The 22,854-nt window shown below is 43.0% G+C and overlaps 2 protein-coding genes across 3 annotated transcripts in view; one reads left to right on the top strand and one right to left on the bottom strand.

Annotated features, from left to right (window-relative positions):
- LOC129842851 (zinc finger protein 664-like) overlaps window positions 1-22,854 on the bottom strand; it is a 295,528-nt gene that overhangs the window by 144,857 nt on the left and 127,817 nt on the right. The gene's annotated exons all lie outside the window — the stretch shown is intronic.
- Window positions 6,723-20,621, top strand: LOC129842849 (zinc finger protein OZF-like). Its single transcript, XM_055911528.1, has 3 exons — window positions 6,723-6,982; window positions 10,190-10,442; window positions 17,566-20,621. Exons 2-3 carry the CDS (start codon window positions 10,337-10,339, stop codon window positions 18,714-18,716), a joined length of 1,257 nt encoding a protein of 418 aa, XP_055767503.1. The 5' UTR covers window positions 6,723-6,982; window positions 10,190-10,336; the 3' UTR covers window positions 18,717-20,621.

Genomic DNA, 22,854 nt, shown 5'->3' with positions numbered 1-22,854 from the left:
GCTGTGCATTTCAAAAGTGCTGAACAAATAGTTATATTGACTACGTCCGTCCTATTTCGCTCATGAATGTCTTAATCGAAATTACGTTTTGCCTCTTATCCGCTTGTCGTCCCCTTATGCCATAGTTTGCACATCTCAATTGTCAGTAGAAACCACATTTGTTTAATCAAGTCAGCCATGTTTTTTTAGAAGACAGTAAATAAGGCTGAATGAACTGTTTCGTTGCCAGACAAGGCTCCGCTGATAGCCAGGTGTAGCAGTGGTAAGTTGTTTGGACTATGCTTTTCGGTCAGCTTTATGTAACAGTTTGTGGGCACCCTTTCTCACCGTTATAGTGCAATTCATGTATAGTTTAGTAATGTGTTGTGTAGTGGCTTTGCTGGCATGCATCCCACTTTTTAATTTAATCATTATTTAATTAGGCAAGTCAGTTAAAAAAACAATTACTATTTACAATGACTGCCAAACCCGGACGATGCTGGGCCAATTGTGCGCTTCCCTATGGCACTCCCAATCACGGTCGGATGTGATTTAGCCTGGATCCGAACCAGGGACTGTAGTGATGCCTCTTGCACTGAGATGCAGTGCCTTAGACGCCTGTGCCACTCGGAGCCCTTAAAAGGTTTGACGACACAAGTTTGACGACACAAGCGGGGAGCACAGCCAACAGAGATTTGAGAAATGTGTTGGTTCTCTTCTCCAGATCTGTGCCTCGCCACAAACCTGTCTCGAAGCTCGACGAACAATTTCTTCAACCTCATTGCTTGGATTTTGCTCTGACATGCACTGTCAACTGTGGGACCTTATATATACAGGTGTGTTCCTTTTCCAAACATGTCCAATCATTTGAATTTACCACATGTGGACTCCAGTCAAGTAGAAACATCTCAAGGATGATCAATGGAAACAGGATGCACTTGAGCTCAATTTGGAGTCTCATAGCAAAGGGTCTGAATACTTACCAAATAAGGTATAAATTTGCTAAAATTTCTAAAAACCTGTTTTCGGTTTATCATTATGGGCTATTGTGTTTATATTGACGAGGGAAAAAATGCATTTAATCAATTTTCGAATAAGGCTGTAACGTAACAAAATGTGGAAAAAGTCAAGGGCTCTTATATAATGCCCTGTATATGCTTCAAACAGATGTAAGGTTCTGAAGTGGTAAACACAATGACGTAATGGAAAATGGATGTCCAATGGTTACCTCTGTATTAGTATTACCAACATTAAAACACCTACAGTGGGGAGAACAAGTATTTGAAACACTGACGATTTTGCAGGTTTTCCGACTGTAACGGCAGTCTATCTCTTCCTCCTCTTCGGACGAGGAGAGGCGAGAAGGATCGGAGGACCAATATGCAGAGTGGTAAGTTTCCATGATTTTAATATCCACGAAAACAAGATACAATACAAAATAACAAAGAACTAAACGTAACAGTCCCGTGTGGCACAAACACTGACACAGGAAACAAACACCCACAAACCAAACGTGAAACCCAGGCTGACTAAGTATGATTCTCAATCAGGGACAACGATTGGCAGCTGCCTCTGATTGAGAATCATACCAGGCCGAACACAAAACCCCAACATAGAAAAACACACATAGACAACCCACCCCAACTCACGCCCTAACCATACTAAATAAATACAAAACAAGGGAAATAAGGTCAGGAACGTGACAGAACCCCCCCCCTCAAGGTGCGGACAACGGACGCACCACCTAAAACTCTAGGGGAGGGTCTGGGTGGGCGTCTGTCCTCTGGCGCGGGACATGGACCCCACTTCACCATTGTTTTTGTCCACTTCTTTAACCGCCCCCGTGGCCTCTTATGAGCGGCGATCCTCGCCGCCGACCTTGGCCTGGGGACCCTAGCCATGGGTCCCGAATGGACAGGATACTCCGGCAGCGCCGAAGTATAAGGCAATTCCGGCATCGCCAGCTCTGGCAGCTCCTGGCTGACTGACGGCTCCGGCAGGTCCTGGCTGACTGACGGCTCCGGCAGGTCCTGGCTGACTGACGGCTCTCGCAGGTCCTGGCTGACTGACGGCTCTGGCAGGTCCTGGCTGACTGACGGCTCTGGCAGGTCGTGGCTGACTGACGGCTCTGGCAGGTCGTGGCTGACTGACTGGCTCTGGCAGGTCGTGGCTGACTGACGGCTCTGGCAGGTCCTGGCTGACTGGCTCTGGCAGGTCCTTGCTGACTGACGGCTCTGGCAGGTCCTGGCTGACTGGCTCTGGCAGGTCCTTGCTGACTGACGGCTCTGGCAGGTCCTGGCTGACTGGCTCTGGCAGGTCCTGGCTGACTGGCTCTGGCAGGTCCTGGCTGACTGGCTCTGGCAGGTCCTGGCTGACTGGCTCTGGCAGGTCCTGGCTGACTGGCTCTGGCAGGTCCTTGCTGGCTGGCTCTGGCAGGTCCTTGCTGGCTGGCGGCTCTGGCAGCTCCTGGCTGGCTGGCGGCTCTGGCAGCTCCTGACTGACTGGCTCTGGCAGGTCCTGGCTGACTGACGGCTCTGGCAGGTCCTGGCTGACTGACGGCTCTGGCAGGTCCTGGCTGACTGGCTCTGGCAGCTCCTGGCTGGCTGGCGGCTCTGGCAGGTCCTGGCTGACTGGCTCTGGCAGGTCCTGGCTGGCTGGCGGCTCTGGCAGGTCCTGGCTGGCTGGCGGCTCTGGCAGCTCCTGGCTGGCTGGCGGCTCTGGCAGCTCCTGGCTGGCTGGCGGCTCTGGCAGCTCCTGGCTGGCTGGCGGCTCTGGCAGCTCCTGACTGACTGGCTCTGGCAGGTCCTGGCTGACTGACGGCTCTGGCAGGTCCTGGCTGACTGACGGCTCTGGCAGGTCCTGGCTGACTGACGGCTCTGGCAGGTCCTGGCTGACTGGCTCTGGCAGGTCCTGGCTGACTGGCGGCTCTGGCAGGTCCTGGCTGGCTGGCGGCTCTGGCATCTCCTGGCTGGCTGGCGGCTCTGGTAGCTCCTGACTGACGGACGGCTCTAGCGGCTCCTGACTGACGGACGGCTCTATTGGCTCAGGACAGACGGGCGGCTCTAATGGCTCGGGACAGACGGGAGGCAGCTCAGACGGCGCTGGACAGGCAGGCAGCTCAGATGGCGCTGGGCAGGCAGGCAGCTCAGACGGCGCTGGGAAGATGAGAGACGCTGGCTGCGCTGGAGAAGAGGAAGGCTCTGGCAGCGCTGGACAGGCGGGAGCAACTGTAGAGATAAACCGGAGAGACAGCCTGGTGCGGGGGGCTGCCACCGGAGGACTGGTACATAGAGGTGGCACCGAATTAACCGGACCGTGAAGGAGTACAAGAGCTCTTGAGCACCGAGCCTGCCCAACCTTACCTGTTTGAATGTTCCCCGTTGCCCTGCCAGTGCGGCGAGGTGGAATAGCCCGCACTGGGCTATGCTGGCGAACCGGGGACACCATACGTAAGGCTGGTGCCATGTACGCCAGCCCGAGGAGACGCACTGGAGACCAGATGCGTTGAGCCGGCTTCATGGCACCCGGCTCGATGCCCAACCTAGCCCGGCCAGTGCGGCGAGGTGGAATAGCCCGCACTGGGCTAAGCACGCGTACTAGGAACACTGTGCGCTCCACCGCATAACACGGTGCCTGACCAGTACGACGCCCTCTCACTCCACGGTAAGCACGGAGAGTTGGCTCAGGTCTCCTACCTGGCTTAGCCACACTCCGCGTGTGCCCCCCTCCAAGAAATGTTTGGGTCTGACTCTCGGGCTTCCAACCGCGTCGCCGCGCTGCCTCCTCATACCAGCGCCTCTCTGCCTTCGATGCCTCCAACTCTGCTTTGGGACGGCGATATTCCCCTGGCTGAGCCCAGGGTCCCTTGCCGTCCAGAATCTCCTCCCAAGTCCATGAGTCCTGTGTCTTCTGCCGCTGCTGCTGCTGTCCTTTACCACTCTGCTTGATCCTTGGGTGGTGGGTGTTTCTGTAACGGCAGTCTATCTCTTCCTCCTCTTCGGACGAGGAGAGGCGAGAAGGATCGGAGGACCAATATGCAGAGTGGTAAGTTTCCATGATTTTAATATCCACGAAAACAAGATACAATACAAAATAACAAAAGAACTAAAAGTAACAGTCCCGTGTGGCACAAACACTGACACAGGAAACAAACACCCACAAACCAAACGTGAAACCCAGGCTGCCTAAGTATGATTCTCAATCAGGGACAACGATTGACAGCTGCCTCTGATTGAGAATCATACCAGGCCGAACACAAAACCCCAACATAGAAAAACACACATAGACAACCCACCCCAACTCACGCCCTGACATACCAAATAAATACAAAACAAGGGAGATAAGGTCAGGAACGTGACACCTACTTACAAAGCATGTAGAGGTCTGTCATTTTTATCATAGGTACACTTCAACTGTGAGAGACGGAATCTAAAACAAAAATCCAGAAAATCACATTGTATGTTTTTTAAGTAATTAATTTGCATTTCCACCTCCATGCTTAATAAAATTAAATTTCTTAAGTAAACATCTGTCTTAGGTAAGTTTTTTCTGGTTACATATCACACTATTTTGAGAGTCCCTGATTTATATTTACTATGTTACATCTAGTCTATGAGACGAGGCTGCACCTTAACCTACATTATAAACACGCAGATCAAGAGGTGTGTTTTCCCTTCAGCATCTGCATGTGGCATAAGCTCACCCACCTCACAGCATGAATCTAAAATAGTTAATAACTTTGGCTGTGAGTGATGGGAAAAAATCAGACTCTAAGGCAATTACTTGAATAATTCAAAGGATGTTTTATTTACAAACTTGATGACTAAATTGTCTTTTTTTTAATTGACTTCGCTATGGGGCCTTCAATGGGAATTTGGCCGTGCTTCAGCTGAACTGCAGTACGGAAAATGCCCTCTGAGCACAGTGGAAAGCATGCTTATAGACTGGAAGCCTGCCCCCTTGATCCGAGAAGGGTGTAATTGCAGACCGCAATTAGGGGCGTTCTCTGATATCGGGTGTTTCATGATATCTAGTTTATATCAACTGATGCTCCCCATTGGTCCGTGGCCGTTTCGTTTGCGTTGGAACAACACTTGTTGACAGATGTAGCATTGTAGCTAAGCCTAACCCTTTTCCCAACCTTAATCTCAGTCTCCTAACCGCCATGTTAGTTATCCAAACCTGCATGGTAAACAAATCCCTAACCCTCACCCTTTTCCTAAGCTTAACCTCAAACTCCAACCTGCCAAGCTAATTCACCTAACTGCCACTTTAATTATCCTAACCTGTTATGTATGCTATGTGCCTACTTCAATACAAAATAAACTCCATCTGTTTCATAACACCGGATCTGACCAATGGCATTTATCAATTTTTCTTATATCAGGGAACATCCACATCAAGAAACTGTACAGTAGTTCTCCTACTTGGAGGCCCGGGAAATAGTTGAAAGAGCGATTGGTGCTGAGGAAGCTATGGCAGTGGATGGCCAGCAACCTGTTGAGATTCATAATGTCGTTTACCGGTTGAAGGATACCGATTGTAGATGAATTGTACATGCGGCTGAAAGGTTTTTGGGAGTTCAGGAATTAACATTGGAAGCATTGCAGGCAGTGGTGGAAAAAATACCCAATTGTATTATTTGAGTAAAAGTAAAGATACTTGAGTCCTTTCCTATCAAGGTAAAAGTAAAAGCCACCCAGTAAAATACTACTTGAGTAAAAGTCTAAAAATATTTAGTCAAACATATACATAATTATCAAAAGTAAATGTAATTGCTAAAATATACTTAAGTATCAAAAGTAAAAGTACATATCATTTCAAATTCATTATATTAAGTAAACCAGACAGCACGATTTTATTGTAGTTTAAATGTAAGGGGCACACTCCAACACTCAGGGTGCGTTTCTAAATTCGCTCTTGCTATATACTCCGATTTCAGAGCACTGGTCTGAGGCTGCCAGAGGGAAGAATAATTGATGACAAACGAACGCTCAACACCCCTTGACTACGGCCGGTGTCAGTAAACTTCGGCAAAAAAAGCGTAATGAAATTGTTGCCTGTAGCACAGTTAAAGTCACCAATGCTTTGGATAACATGAACACAGCCTAACCAGCTCTGCTAAGGCAAGTAAAATGGTCAAAGTTCTCTCATTTGTAGTGGAAGTAGCTAGCAAGCTAGCCAATGTTAACCAGTTATCTTGGATGCTTGACTGCTGTTGTGAGGTCAGAACGCTTGAATCAACCCTACTCCTCCGCCAGAGCGTCCAGTGTGGCTCTGAACGCTCCGAGAGCGATACGAACTGACAATCTGACAACGCTCTGAATTTACGAACGCCCAAGCGCACTCTGGCACTCCAGATTAAATTTAAGATCACACCCATCATTTACAAACAAAGCATTTGCGTTTAGTGAGTCCGCCAGATCAGATGCAGTAGGGATGCGCGAATTGAACAATTTTCCTGTCCTGCTAATCATTCAAAATCTAACGAGTGCTTTTGGGTGTCAGGGAAAATGTATGGAGTAGAAAGTACATTATTTTCTTTAGGAATGTAGTGGAGTAGAAGTTGTCAAAAATATCAAAAGGAAAGTACAGATACCCCCAAAAACTACTTACGTAGTACTTAAAATATTTGTACTTAAGTACTTTACATCACTGATTGCAGGGAATACTGACCGAAGATGTTCCTCCCTACGAGGCCCATGAGACTGTGTAGGGATGTGATTTGAAGAGAACTGTAACTGAAGGAGTGGGATGTTTTTATTTTTGTATTTTGTTTTGATGTCGTTGCTTCCGCAATGGACATGTATTTCTTTCTACAGTTTACTAACCGTACAGTAGGTGGCGGTAGACACGTTATATTTGTGTAAATGTCAGTATACCAGAGAAGAAGATGACGCTGTTGAACTGTCGTAGAGGGGAACAGGAAGTTCCGGGTGGAAAACGACAGAACTGTGTTGTTATGTCGATAGTGGTTGTGTCCGTTTCAACTGTATTATTGTAGGTATGTAATAGCACGTTTAAAGTTTCTAATGTCAAAAGAATATATGATATGTAACAAATTCGTCAAGGTATTATCACGTTTGGGAAAGGTTTTAATTGTGTGTGTTATTTTGGGGTCAAGTGTGAGTGAAGAACGTGATTAAAAACGATTTTACAAGTCACTTAGGTAGACTGGGTTCGCCTGAGTGTATGTACATAATTTCGTCAACGTAATTTCATAAAGATTCCACTTATTTGAGTTCGTTTTAACACGTTCTTGGTTTTGTGTAACATGTTGTTTATGAGCTGGTAAATAGCCTCGTCCGAACCATCCTGATCTCGCGAGTTTACATACACTGTTTCGTTAGTGTAAGCTCGCGAAATCAGGATGGTTCGGAAGTCAAATGGCGGCTTTAACGGTTTCGGTCGTCTCTAGGAGTTTGCTCGTGGTGAAATGGCGACACGAGTATATGTAGTAGTGGAAGAACAGAGATAATGATACTGGAAGCAGTGGTGCATGTAGTATAGAAACTCTAAAGAGGCCCAAGGTAGGGAGCTAGAGTAATAATGTGTCACAGTGGAAAGTTGGGATGGTGTTTGAGGAGACCACAGGGCCTCATTTACACCCTATCTGATTAACCAAGGCCATAAAAAGAGAGGTGAAGTTAAACTGGGCTGCATCTGTGTAAATGAGAACTTGTTCTGAACTAGCCTACCTGATTAAATAAAGGTGAAATAAAACATTTAAAATGGCAGATTGTTAATATCATGTGCTAGTCAGGTTCAGCAAGGGAAGATTATTCAATTGGAAAATCATAATGGGACGAAGCTGAGAAGCCATGACCCTGGAGCTTATGCTAAATTGAAGGGAGTAATCTCTGAGGTCCCAATATCTATGTCCATGGATGATATTGTTAAAGAACATGTGAAGGAGACAATGGTTGAAGCCTAAAGGTTGATCAGTAGGAAAGAGGGTTAAAGAAGTGAAAGCTTATCAGTGCTGTTGAGGTTTGAGAAGGTTTTGTCTGGAAAAGTACAGAATAGGATTCCTTAGCTTCCATGTCAGAGATTTTGACCCAGCCTCATCAATCAACCAATCAAATGTATTTATAAAGCCCTTCTTACATCAGCTGATGTCACAAAGTGCTTTACAGAAACCCAGCCTAAAACCCCAAACAGCAAAGTGTAGAAGCACAGTGGCTAGGGAAACCTCCCTAAAAAGGCCAGAACCTAGGAAGAAACCTTGAGAGGAACCAGGCTATGAGGGGTGGCCAGACCTCTTCTGGCTGGAGATTATAACAGAAAATGGCCAAGATGTTCAAATGTTCATAGATGACAAGCAGTGTCAAATAATAATAATCACAGTGGTTGTCGAGGGTGCAACAGGTCAGCACCTCAGGAATAAATGTCAGTTGGCTTTTCATAGCTGATCATTGAGAGTATCTCTACCGCTCCTGCTGTCTCTAGAGAGTTGAAAACAGCACGTCTGGTGAACAGGTCAGGCTTCCATAGCCGCAGGCAGAACAGTTGAAACTGGAGCAGCAACGGAGAATCATCACAGTGTTTTTAAATGCCAAAGAATGGAACATGTAGCTGTTGAGTGAAAAGATGTGCCAAGTGGCTGGTCCTGTAGTAAGAGGACCTACTGTCAGACTGATGGAGCTTCCATGGCTGGTCCTGTAGTAAGAGGACCTACTGTCAGACTGATGGAGCTTCCATGGCTGGTCCTGTAGTAAGAGGACCTACTGTCAGACTGATGGAGCTTCCATGGCTGGTCCCGTAGTAAGAGGACCTACTGTCAGACTGATGGAGCTTCCATGGCTGGTCCTGTAGTAAGAGGACCTACTGTCAGACTGATGGAGCTTCCATGGTTGGTCCCGTAGTAAGAGGACCTACTGTCAGACTGATGGAGCTTCCATGGCTGGTCCTGTAGTAAGACGACCTACTGTCAGACTGATGGAGCTTCCATGGCTGGTCTTGTAGTAAGAGGACCTACTGTCAGACTGATGGAGCTTCCATGGCTGGTCTTGTAGTAAGACGACCTACTGTCAGACTGATGGAGCTTCCATGGCTGGTCTTGTAGTAAGAGGACCAACTGTCAGACTGATGGAGCTTCCATGGCTGGTCCCGTAGTAAGAGGACCTACTGTCATAACTGGTCTTTCTACTAGTCCTGACATGGTTTCGAGGGCTGTTCAGAAATCTTGCGCCCATAAATGCGCTGTGACAAAGGATACTTTAATATTGAATAATATGTACTTCATAGCTTTCATTGGTAAAGTTATCAACAACTTGGATTGTGTAAAGCAGAAATACCAGGTTGAAAGTTATCTTGTAAACTGCAGCAGAGTTGTTGGGGGTAACAGATGTTATTGTCGGTATGGTTTTTGATAAGCTGGATAACCTGGGGGTGGATTGTCTCAGCATGATATAAACCCCAAATGTTTGCAAACACAGAAAGGGATCTATTGATAAAGTTTATTGGGGGTGTGGGATGGGTTTTTGGGGAAGGGGAGGTTGTGGTAGAAGTTAATAGGGATTTCTTGGTTTATTTTCTTAGTACAGAATTAGACAGACATGGACCTTAAATGTTTGTTTGCGGACCGCCATGATACCATAGGAGGTCTGCATCAACGGACTTCAGTGCAGGTAGTGCCTCATCAGAGAGAGAACATTTCAGTTGCTCTACAGTTTTGGAGCTGAATGTAATGATTATCAGTTTTTTACATGTGTACTAATATTCAGACACATACAGTTTCTATATTTATCTATTATTCAGGGTTTGCACAAGGGGCTTAAAGTAAATAAATATTAGGGCCTGAAAAAGTCCTTGAATTTCACTTGCCACTGTACGACCCCTGATAATTCTTACTGTGTTGTGAACAGGAAATATAATTGTTTTTTGTGAGTGAAATAATACAGTGAAGACGAGGTTATTCAGGAAAATAGTACATAGTGCTGCCTGAAACAAACTGCAATCTTGTAATAAATGTTTTTTTAGTCATTTATGTGAATTTAGGAAATCTACTATAGGTTAAGTGCACTTATGTTGTGCAATTTAAAATGTGTACGTTGTGTCTAATGTGAATGAATGTTTTGTCAAGGATTAGCTACCTGATCTACTGAAATGAGATAATTGAACAAGAAAAAATATAAAATATTTTTACTGAATAAAGTGCCAGAACTGTCAAGAAAATAACTTTTGTGTCCATTTGTCTTTATTACTACAGGCCGACTCAGATTAAGTCTGAGGCCGGTAACATCAACAGTGAGGACAAACCCAGCCTGCCTCTCTCCTTCCACACTGAGTCCAAACCTACAGTCACTGGGTCTTTGATTGTGACAGTGGAGCCCAGTTTGCACTGCAGGATCCAGAGATGGCATCAGTGAAGCTGGAAGACTGCAGTCAAACACTGGAGCTGAATGTCAACATTAAAGATGAAGAAGAGGAGGAGGAGAAGATTAGGACAACTGTTAGTCATGGTAAGAGCAGGTTCTATCTATAAGTTATCTTCATAAATTAGACCTCCATAAGTTATGACCAGTCTATTGCTAGGTTGAATTCTGTAATTCTGACATCACACATCCCTGAACACCTCAAGACTTCACAGCGAGGCAAAACATTTAAAAACTTGTAACGCCTGCTTTTGCCCACACATTGTCTGAAGATCACCAAGTTAGGCATACCTCATTTCAAAATAGGCCATGGCATCATCACTGTCAATATTGAATTATAATTCTTCGCGTTTTACCAGTGAAATGACCAGTGAAATGACCAAGCTGTGTCTGCATGCCAATCGTTTGATCTCAATCAATTTCATGGGAATATGCATTTAAATCTTCTTGAATTACTGTTTGGTTAGCAAATTAGAGCAGATGGTGTTAAATTATATAGACTTCCTGTATTTTGTTTTAATCAAAGCACATTCTGTCTAATGGCGCAGGCTGTTGAGTTTGAGACGATTCAGCAAACCATTCTAAAATCTTGTAAGAAATGAGGTGTTGTTTTTGTTGTAACAGTAATGTTATGCTATAATATTTGGTTATGTGGACTACTAATTAATCAGTAGGTGATCAGTAGGTGATCGTCCAAGACATTGATCTACCTTTACTAAACAAACACCATTGTGGCGGCTCATCGCTCTTGCAGCACTACACCCCTGCAGTCTGCTGCACCGAACTAGTGATTGATGCTCACCTAGCCTACTCTTTTGTCTCGCGCAACATTTGGTGATGCAGAAATGAGAGAACATGTTTGGCTGATTTTATGAAAATCTGGGAATATTTGGCCAAGGAAACATTTCTGGTTGGTCTCAAGGAATGTCACACAGGGAGACTTTTTAAAACAGGATTGAGTGAAGTAGCAGCTAATGCTCATGGAGAGCCTCACAATTATTATTATTAACCTTTATTTAACTAGGCAAGTCAGTTAAGAACAAATTATTATTTACAATGACGGCCTACACCGGCCAAACCCGGACGACACTTGGACAATTGTGCGCCGCCCTATGGGACTCCCAATCACGGCCGGTTGTGATACAGCCTGGAATCTAACCAGGGTGTCTGTAGTGATGCCTCTAGCACTGAGATGCAGTGCCTTAGACCGCTGCGCCACTCAGGAGCTCATAAGTTTGATGAAATTCCATTAACTTTCAGTCTAATAGGGCTATTTACTTCCTTTTGTAGCTCTTCACCAGCTTCTTGTATGTTTATTGTACATAAATATAAACACAACATGCAACAATTTCAAAGATTTTTCTGAGGTACAGTTCATATAAGGGGCGGCAGGTAGCCTGGTGGTTAGAGCGTTGGGCCAGTAACCGAAAGGTTGCTGGATCGAATCCCTGAGCTGACAAGGTAAAAATCTGTCGTTCTGCCCCTGAACAATGCAGTTAACCCACTGTTACCCGGAAGGCCGTCATTGTTAGTAAGAATTGTTCTTAACTGACTTGCCTAGTTAAATAAAGGTTAAATGTAATTAAAAAAAAATATATATATATATATATATTGAAATGAATTAGGCCCTAACCTGTAAGTTTCACATGACTGGGCAGGGGTGCAGCCATGGGTGGGCCTTGGAAGGCATAGGCCCACCCACTTGGCAGACAGACCCACCTCAGGTCCTGGGCTGACGTTATTGCACGTGGTCTACGATTGTGAGGCCGGTTGGACGTACTGCCAAATACTCTAATACGACGTTGGAGGCAGCTTATGGTAGAGGAATTAACCTCTCTAGGATATGTGGGACGCTAGCGTCCCAACTGGCCAACATCTAGTGAAAATGCAGAGCGCCAAATTCAAATAAATTACTATAAAAATTAAACTTTCATGAAATCACACATGCAATACACCAAATTAAAGCTACACTTGTTGTGAATCCAGCCAACGTGTCAGATTTCAAAAAGGCTTTACGGCGAAAGCAAACGATGCTATTATATGAGGATAGCACCCCAGCAAACAAACACAGACCATCATATTTCAGCCCTCCAGGCGCGACACAAAACGCAGAAATAAAGATATAATTCATGCCTTACCTTTGATGAGCGTCTTCTGTTGGCACTCCAATATGTCCCATAAACATCACAAATGGTCCTTTTGTTCAATTAATTGCGTCGATATATATCCAAAATGTCCATTTATTTGTCGCGTTTGATCCAGAAAAACACTGGTTCCAACTCGCGCAACATGACTACAAAAGTTACCTGTAAGCTTTGTCCAAACATTTCAAACTATTTTCCTAATACAACTTTAGGTATTTTTTTACGTAAATAATCAATACAATTTAAGACGGGATATACTGTGTTCAATACCGGAGAAAAACAATGTGTAGCGAGCTTTCAGGTTAAGCTCCTCTAACAAAGATTACACTACCCTCTAGCCTCATTCTGAACAGGGCTACTTCTTCATTTCTCAAAGGAAAAACCTCAACCAATTTCTAAAGACTGTTGACATCCAGTGGAAGCGATAGGAACTGCAAGAAAGTTGCTTAGAAATCTGGATTCCCAATGAAAACCCATTGAAAAGAGAGTGACCTCAAAAATGAAAATTCTGAATGGTTTGTCTTTGGAGTTTTGTCTGACAAATAAGTTCTGTTATACTCACAGACATGATTCAAACAGTTTTAGAAACTTCAGAGTGTTTTCTATCCAAATCTACTAATGATATGCATATCTTAGCTTCTGGGCCTGAGTAGCAGGCAGTTTAATTTGGGCACGCTTTTCATCCAAAATTCCGAATGCTGCCCCCTATCCTACAGAAGTTAACATTCAATTCCCTGGAAACATCTCTGGTCGACATTCCTGCAGTCAGCATGCCAATTGCACACTCCCTCAAAACTTGAAACATCTGTGGCGTTGTGTTGTGTCACAAAACTGTACATTTTAAAGTGTCCTTTTATTGCCCCCAGCACAAGGTGCGACTGTGTAATGAGTATGCCGTTTAATCGGCTTCTTGATATGCCACACCTGTCATGTGGATGGATTATCTTGGCAAAGGAGAAATGCTCACTGACAGGGATGTAAACATATTTGTGCACACAATTTGAGAGAAATAAGCTTTTTGTGTGTAGGAACATTTCTGAGATTTTGTTTATTTCAGCTCATGAAACATGGGACCAACGCTTTACATATTGCGTTTATATATTTTTTCCAGTGTAGTTAGACATTACTGTTCTCTCCGTGATCGACTGGAATTTAGCCTGAAAAGGATTTGAGAAATATGATATAGGCCTACGTCTCGTTTTGGCCTGCACAGAATATCAGATCTCAACAACGATTGGAGAAGTGTTGAACATAACCAGTAGACTACCACATCCTGATGATTTATATCTCATACATATATATTTAATATTTTATATATCAAGTTGTAGAAACATCTCAAGGATGATCAATGGAAACAGGATGCACCTGAGCTCAATTCAAAAGTTTGGGGTCACTTAACACCAGTCTCAACGTCAACAGTGAAGAGGCGACTCCGGGATGCTGGCCTTCTTGGCAGAGTTGCAAAGGCCAGTTTTATTGCTGAAAACCACAGTTTTCAGCTGTACTAACAATTGCAAAAGGGTTTTCTAATGATCAATTAGCCTTTTTTTAAATGATAAACTTGGATTAGCTAACACAACATGCCATTGGATCACAGGAGTGATGGTTGCTGATAATGGGCCTCTGTACGCCTATGTAGATATTCCATAAAATATCTGCCGTTTCCAGCTACAATAGTCATTTACAACAATAACAATGTCCACACTGTATTTCAGATCCATTTGATGTTATTTTAATGGACAAACAATGTGCTTTTCTTTCAAAACAAGGACATTTCTAAGTGACCCCAAACATTTGAACAGTAGTGTATATTTTATATTTTATACATCAAGTTGTAGAAACATCTCAAGGATGATCAATGGAAACAGGATGCATCTGAACTCAATTTTGAGTCTGTCTTGTTTTTCTGTTTTTTTAATTTTTATAAATTTGCAAAAATGTCTAAACCTGTTTTCGCTTTGTCATTATGGGGTATTGTGTGTAGATTGCGGAGGATATTTTTTTATTTAATTTTAGAATAAGGCTGTAACAAAACATAATGTGGAAAAAGTCAAGGGGTTTGAATACTTTCCGAGGGCACTGTCAGACCCCTTCCCATTTTTCCCATTTTGGTACTTTACAGCCTTTTTCTAAAATTGATTACATGTTTTTCCTCGTCAATCTACACACAATACCCCATAATGACAAAGCCAAAACAGGTTTTTAGAAATTCTTGCAAATGTAAAACAATATATATAACAATTGCTTATTTACGTACGTTTTCAGACCCTTTGCTGTGAGATAATCCTTGAGATGTTTCTACAACTTCATTGGAGTCCACCTGTGGTAAAATCAATTGATTGGACATGATTTGGACAGGCACACACCTGTCTATGTAAGGTCCCACAGTTGACAGTGCATGTCAGAGTAAAAACCAAGTCATGAGGTTGAAGGATTTGTCCGTAGAGCTCCGTGACAGGATTGTGTCGGCACAGATCTGGGGACCGGTACCAAAACATTTCTGTAGCATTAAAGGTCCCCAAGAACACAGGGGCCTCAATCATTCTTCAATGGAAGAGCTGGCCGCCCAGCCAAACTGAGCAATCGGGGGAGAAGGGCCTTGGTCAGGGAGGTGGCCAAGAACCCGATGGTCACTCTGACAGAGCTCCAGAGTTCCTCTATGGAGATGAAAGAATCTTCCAGAAGGACAACTATCTCTGCAGCACTCCACTCATCGTGCGTTTATTGTAGAGTGCCCAGACGGAAGCCACTCCTCAGTAAAAGGCACATGACAGTCCGCTTGGAGTTTGCCAAAAGGCACCTAAAGGACTCTGACCATGAGAAACAAGATTCTCTGGTCTGATGAAACCAAGATTGAACTCTTTGGCCTGAATGCCAAGCGTCATGTCTGGAGCAAACCTGGCACCATCCCTACGGTGAAGCATGGTGGTGACAGCGTCATGCTGTGGTGATGTTTTTAGCAGCAGGGACTGGGTTACTAGTCAGGATCAAGGGACAGATGAACGTAGCAAAGTATAGAGAGATCCTTGATTAACCCCCCCCCCCCCCCCCCCCCCCCAAGCACACAGCCAATACAACGTGGGAGTGGCTTCGGTACAAGTCTCTGAATGTCATTGAGTGGCCCAGCCCGAGCCCGGACTTGAACCCGATCAAACATGTCTGGAGAGACCTGAAAATAGCTTTTCAGAGACGCTCCCCATCCAACCTGGCAGAGCTTGAGAGGATCTGCAGAGAAGAATGGGAGAAACTCCCCAAATACAAGTGTTTCAAGCTTGTAGCTTCATACCCAACAAGACTCAAAGGTGCTTCAACTAACTATTGTGTAAAGGGTCTGAATACTTACGTAAATGTAACATTTCAGTTATTTCTAGAAACCTGTTTTTGCCCTTGTCATTATGGGGTATTGCGATGTCATTATGGGTTATTGTGATGCCATATAATATTTTGGGTCACTTAGAAATGTCCTTGTTTTTGAAAGAAAAGTACTTTTTTTTCTCCATTAAAATAACATCAAATTGATAATTAATAATACAGCTACAATAGTCATTTACAACATTAACAATGTCTACACTGTATTTCTGATCAATTTGACATTATTTGAATGGACAAAAAAATTGCTTTTCTTTCAAGAACAAGGACATTTGTAAGTGACCCCAATCTTTTGAATTCATTCATTTATTTCACCACTAATGGTAGTGTATTTATTTTATTTTTTATTTTTTAACCTTTATTTAACTTCCTTAGCATACTGGTTATTGTCCTGAATTTCAGATGACTGGCGTGCCCAAAGTAAACTGCCCAGAAGCTAGGATATGCATATACTTGATAGCATTGGATAGAAAACACTCTGAAGTTTCTAAAACTGTTAAAATAATGTCTGAGTATAACAGAACTGATATGGCAGGTGAAAACCTGAGGAAATTCCATCCGGAATGTTTATTTTGAGGTCACAGGTTTTTTCAGTGCTTGCCTATGGGATATACAAATAGATAGGACCCAGATTGCAGTTCCTATGGCTTCCACTAGATGTCAACAGTCTTTAGAATGGGTTTCAGGTATTTGTAGTTTTTCCAAGGTGTGAGAGTGCGCTCTTCGTTATTTATTTTCGCTATTGAACACACTATTCTCCGTCTTAAATATTATTGCTTATTTAGATATTAGAATACCTGAGGATTAATTAGAAACATCGTTTGACTTGTTTGGATGAACTTTACCGGTAACTTGTGTGCATGTTGAATGAGTGAATTACTGAATCAAACGCGCCATCTAAATTGACATTTCTGGGATATAATGAAGGACTTTATCGAACAAAGTACCATTCATTGTGTAGCTTGGACCCTTGGGATTGCAATCAGAGGAAGATCTTCAAAGGTAAGTGATTTATTTAATTGCTGTCTGATTTTGTGACGCCTGTGCTGGTTGAAAAAGTATTTTGACGTGGGGCGCTGTCCTCAGATAATCGCATGGTATGCTTTCTCTAAAGCCTTTTTCAAATCTGACAATGCAGTTGGATTAACAAGAAGCTTTTAAATGATGTAAGACACTTGTATTGTCATGAATGTTTAATATTACGATTTTTGTATTTTGAATTTTGCGCTCTGCAATTTCACCGGATGTTGTCGTAGGTGTCCCTCTAGCGTTTGGACATGCGCCCAAACAGGTTAACTAGGCAAGTCAGTTAAGAACAAATTCTTATTTTCAATGACGGCCTAGGAACAGTGGGTCAACTGCCTTATTCAGGGGCAGAACGACAGATTTTTACCTTGTCAGCTCGGGGATTTGATCTTGCAACCTTTCGGTTGCTCTAGCCACGGCCGAGTATGACCAGAAGAGGAATGGTCACCGCTCTGAGCCTGGTTCCTCTCTACGTTTCTTCCTAGGTTCCTTTTTTCTAGAGAGTTTGTGGCCACTGCTTCTACATCTGCATTGCTTGCTCTTTGTGGATTTTAGGCAGGGTTTCTGTTCAGCACTTTGTGACAACTACTGATGTAGAAAGTGCTTCATAAACTACATTTCATTGACATGTATATCACACCAACTGACTGGTTCTTCTGATTTTCACACAGGATACCATGTTGAGACATTCTCTACATCCAGAGAGCAACAGCAGGAAGATCACAGAGCTAAGAGGTCTCACCACTGCCCACATTGTGGGAAGATTTTCCCATTTCTATCGAAGCTAAAAATACACCTAAGAAAACACACAGGAGAGAAACCGTATTCCTGCTCTGACTGTGTGGCGAGTTTCTCTCAACTTTCCGACTTAAAATCACATGAACGTATACATACAGGGGAGAAGCCTTACGTCTGCTCTGACTGTGGAAAACGTTTTAAAACATCAAATAAGCTAAAATCTCATCAGAGAACACACACAGGAGAGAAGCCTTACGTCTGCCCTGACTGTGGAACTAGTTTCTCTCACCTTTCCAACTTAAAAACACATGAACGTATACATACAGGAGAGAAGCCTTACTCCTGCTCTGACTGTGGAAAACGTTTTCAAACATACGCTCAGCTAAAAGTTCATCAGAGAACACACACAGGAGAGAAGCCGTACGTCTGCCCTGACTGTGGAACTAGTTTCTCTACACTTTCCAACTTAAAATCACATGAACGTATACATACAGGAGAGAAGCCTTACTCCTGCTCTGACTGTGGAAAACGTTTTAAAACATCCGCTCAGCTAAAAGTTCATCAGAGAACACACACAGGAGAGAAGCCTTACGTCTGCCCTGACTGTGTAACTAGTTTCTCTCACCTTTCCGGCTTAAAAACACATGAACGTATACACACAGGAGAGAAGCCTTTCTTCTGCTCTGACTGTGGGGCGAGTTTCTCTCAACGTACCCACTTAAAAAAACACCAACGTATACACACAGGAGAGAAGCCTTACGTCTGCTCTGACTGTGGAAAATGTTTTAAAACATTATATGAGCTAAAATCTCATCAGCGAACACACACAGGAGAGAAGCCTTACGTCTGCCCTGACTGTGGAACTAGTTTCTCTCACCCTTCCACCTTAAAATCACATGAACGTTTACACACAGGAGAGAAGCCTTACTTCTGCTATGACTGTGGGGCGAGTTTCTCTCATCTGGGCACCTTAAAAACACACCAACGTATACACATAGGAGAGAAGCGTTACTTCTGCTCTGACTGTGTAAAATGCTTCAAAACATCAAATGAGCTAAAAGTTCATCAGAGAACACACGAATGAGAGAAGCCTGCTTACGTCTGCTCTGACTTTTGGGTGAGTTTCTCTCACCATAGCATCTTAACACACCAATGTATACACACAGGGGAGAAGCCTTACTCCTGCTCTGTGGAGGGGTGGGTAAGTCAAACGTCTAACCAAAAGCTGCGTGTTTGAATCTTATCAAGGAGGACTTTAGCATTATAGCTCATAGCAACTTTGTAACTACTTATTACTTTTTAGCTATGTTATCTAATCTTTTCCCTAAACCCATTTAACTCTACCTTAAAACTTCTTAGGGCTGCAATCCCGATAACGGGATCGATATGACAACAGCCAGTGAAAGTGCAGGGCGCCAAATTCAAAAAAACAAATCTAATAATTCAAATTCCTCAGACATGCATGTCTTATACCATTTAAAAGGTAATCTTGTTGTTAATCCCACCAAATTGCCATTTTTCCAGCCAAAGATAGGAGTCACAAAAAGCACAAATAGAGATAAACTGAATCACTAACCTTTGATGATCTTCATCAGATGACACTCATAGGACTTCATGTTACACAATACATGTATGTTTTGTTTGATAAAGTTCATATTTATATAAAAAAATCTGAGTTTACATTGGCGCGTTACATTCACTAGTTCCAAAAACATCCAGTGATTTTGCATAGCCACATCGATTCAACAGAAATACTCATCATAAATGTAGATGATTATACAAGGTATACACATGGAATTATAGATATACCTCTCCTTAGAGCAACTGCTGTGTACGATTTTCAAAAATACTTTACGGAAAAAGCAAACCATGCAATAATCTGGGACGGCGCTCAGAACAATAGTCAAATTAGCCGCCATGTTGGAGTCAACAGAAACCAGAAATTACATGATAAATGTTCCCTTTGATGATCTTCATCAGAATGCACTCCCAGGAATCCCAGGTCCACAATAAATGCTTGATTTGTTCGATAATGTCCGTTATTTATGTCCAATTAGCTACTTTTGTTAGCGCGTTTGGTAAACAATTCCAAAGTCACGAAGCGCGTTCCCTAAAAGCTGACGAAATGTCCAAAAGTTCCGTAACAGTCAGTAGAAACATGTCAAACGATGTATTGAATCAATCTTTAGAATGTTGTTAACATAAATCTTGAATAACGTTCCAACCGGAGAATTACATTGACTTCAGATGAGCAATGGATCAGAGCTCCCTCTTTTATGTGAACGCACGCGCATGGTCAAAGAATGGTCAGGTCATGGCAGACCTGACTAATTCCTCTCTCATTCGACCCCCCTTCAGTTCTACAGACGGTTGACATCTAGTGGAAGCCGTAGGAAGTGAAAACTCATTCATATCTCGCTGTGATTTCAATGGGATCTTGGTTGAAAATCGACCAGCCTAATAATTTCCACATCCTGTTTGGATTTTTTCTCAGGTTTTTGCCTGCCATATGAGTTCTGTTATACTCAGACATAATTCAAACAGTTTTAGAAACTTCAGAGTGTTTTCCATCCAATACTACTAATAATATGCATATATTAGAAACTATGATTGAGGAGCAGGCCGTTTACTCTGGGCACCTCTGTGCACCTTTCATCCAAGCTACTCAATACTGCCCCTGCAGCCACAAGAAGTTAAACCCCTCACCCGTAACCTAGCTAACGTTAGCAACAACAAATTGGAATTCGTAAGAAATCATACATATTACAAGTTCGTAACATATTGAATGAATAGCAATGCGTAACATAACATATGAATTGTAATTCTTAACATCTGATACGTCCTACAAGTCGTATTATACTGAACAACAATCTAAACGCAACAATTTCAAAGATTAACAGTTTGTATAAGGATATCAATCAATTGAAATAAATGAGGCCCTAATCAATGGATTTCACATGACTGGGCAGGGGCTCAGGCTTGGGTGGGACTTTGGGAGGGCATAGGCCCACTTGGGAGCCAGGCCCAGCAAATCAGCATGAGTTTTTCCCCACAAAAGGTCTTTATTACAGACATAAATACGACTCACCCCCCCTCCCAGACAATCCTGCAGGTGAAGAGGTCCTGGGCTGCCGTGGATACATGTGATCTGCAGTTGTGAGGCCGGTTGGATGTACTGCCAAATTCTCTAAAAGGACGTTAGAGGTGTCTTATGGTAGAGATATAAATATTGAGTTCTCTGGCAACAGCTCTGGTGGACATTCCTGCATTCATCATGACAATTGCACATTCCCTAAACTTGAGACAAATGTGACATTGTGTTGTGTGGCCTTTTTTTGTCTCCCAGCACAAGGTGCACCTGTGTAATGATAATGCTGTTTTATCAGCATCTTGATATGCCACACCTATCAGGTGGATGGATTATCTTGACAAAGGCTGAAATGCTCATTAACAGGGATATAAACAAAGTTGTGCACAACATTTGAGAGACATTAGCTTTTTGTGCATATGGGACATTGCTGGATTTTATTTCAGCTCATGAAACCAACACTTTACATGTTTAGTTTATATTTTAGTTTATTTACTGTGATAGTCCAAACATACTAAATGGAGTGGCACTGGAAGTTTTTGTATATTATAAAACGTTTTGCTCTGAGACCAGGTTGTCCCTCTGCAGTATTCTGTGGGAAGGAGCTAGTATACCCTTTTTATTTGTTTTTATTGAACCTTTGTTAAACTAGGCAAGTCAGTTAAGAACCAATTCTTATTTACAATGGTGGCCTAGGAACAGTGGGTTCAGATTTTTACCTTGTCAGCTCGGGGATTCAATCTAGAAACCTTTTGGTTACTGGCCCAACACTCTAACCACTAGGCTACCTTCCACCCCTAACATGTATCAGATAGAGATGGTGTGATGATCACTTTTCACCATTAGTTTGGGGGGGATTGTTTTACAACTTTATTTAATGATACACAGTTTATGAAATGAATACATGTGTTTATTAATTGTCTTTAAAGCTAGATGAGTTATTTTAGTTACTGATCATGAATGTGTTTGGATAACTGCATTGAAGAAAACGTTATTGATCTGCCAATGAAAAATAAAGTTACAGGAATATGTACTGGTCAACCTCTTCTTCTCTTTAGTATTCAGTTCTTCATATTAGATCTGACAGTATGAATGGTTCTTATGGTTGTATTCAGTTCTTCATATTAGATCTGACAGTATGAATGGTTCTTATGGGCTGAGTGCCTGGAGTGTTTTTGTATGACTACAGTCAGGAGTTCTCTCTGACCCTGTGATGTCACCAGCACATTAAGTACATTCATCTTAAGATAGCCAGGTGAGACAACCACATATCACAGTAAATACATTTCTCCTCAATTAGTCAGTGTCACATTATTATTACTATTATTATTATTTGTATTTTTTGGGGGGGGGTACTCTTTAAAGACGTAGGGTTTCAGACCTTTTCGGGCAGATGGGCAGGGACTCTGCTGTCCTAGCATCAGAGGGAAGCTGGTGCCTCCATTGGGGTGCCAGGACAGAGATGTGCTTTGACTGGGCTGAGAGGGAGCTTGACCTCCTGTAGCAGTGGGACGGCCATGAGACCAGAGGTGGCAGAACTGAGTGCTCAGGTTGGGATACAGGGTTTGAGCATAGCCTGAAGGTAGAGATGGGGCAGTTCCTCTTGCTGCACCGTAAGTAACACCATTGTCTTGTAGTGGATGTGAGCTTCGACTGGAAGCCAGTGGAATGTACGGAGGAGCAGGGTGACATGGGGGAACTTGGGAAGGTTAAACACCCAGACGGACTGCAGTGTTCTAGATAAGTTCAAAAAAAAATGTGCATTTTTCAGGTATAAATCACAGTTCTACATTGCAGCTGCAATCTGAAATAGTGCTGACCCAGCCAGAACAATTACAGAGACCAACGTCATATAACGAATTACTCATCTTAAAACATTTCAGAAAAATACACAGCGTACAGATATTGAAAGCCCAACATCTGGTGAATCCAAACAATATTTCAGATTTATTAAATGTTTTATAACGAAAACAAAATGTAGCGCTAAATTAGCATAGCTATACCAGGCAGATTCGGCTAGGCGCCCACGGCCAGTTCACATGCACAACAGATATGATATAACATCGTAAATTGGGTCTTACTATGGCTGATCTTTCATCAGAATGTTGATCAAAGTGTCCTTTGTCAAGATGAG

The sequence above is a fragment of the Salvelinus fontinalis genome, unplaced genomic scaffold, assembly GCF_029448725.1.
Source record: "Salvelinus fontinalis isolate EN_2023a unplaced genomic scaffold, ASM2944872v1 scaffold_0071, whole genome shotgun sequence".
Taxonomy (NCBI): domain Eukaryota; kingdom Metazoa; phylum Chordata; class Actinopteri; order Salmoniformes; family Salmonidae; genus Salvelinus; species Salvelinus fontinalis.
The sequence above is the reverse complement of the archived record's forward strand: the minus strand, read 5'-3'. Positions and strand labels throughout refer to the sequence as shown.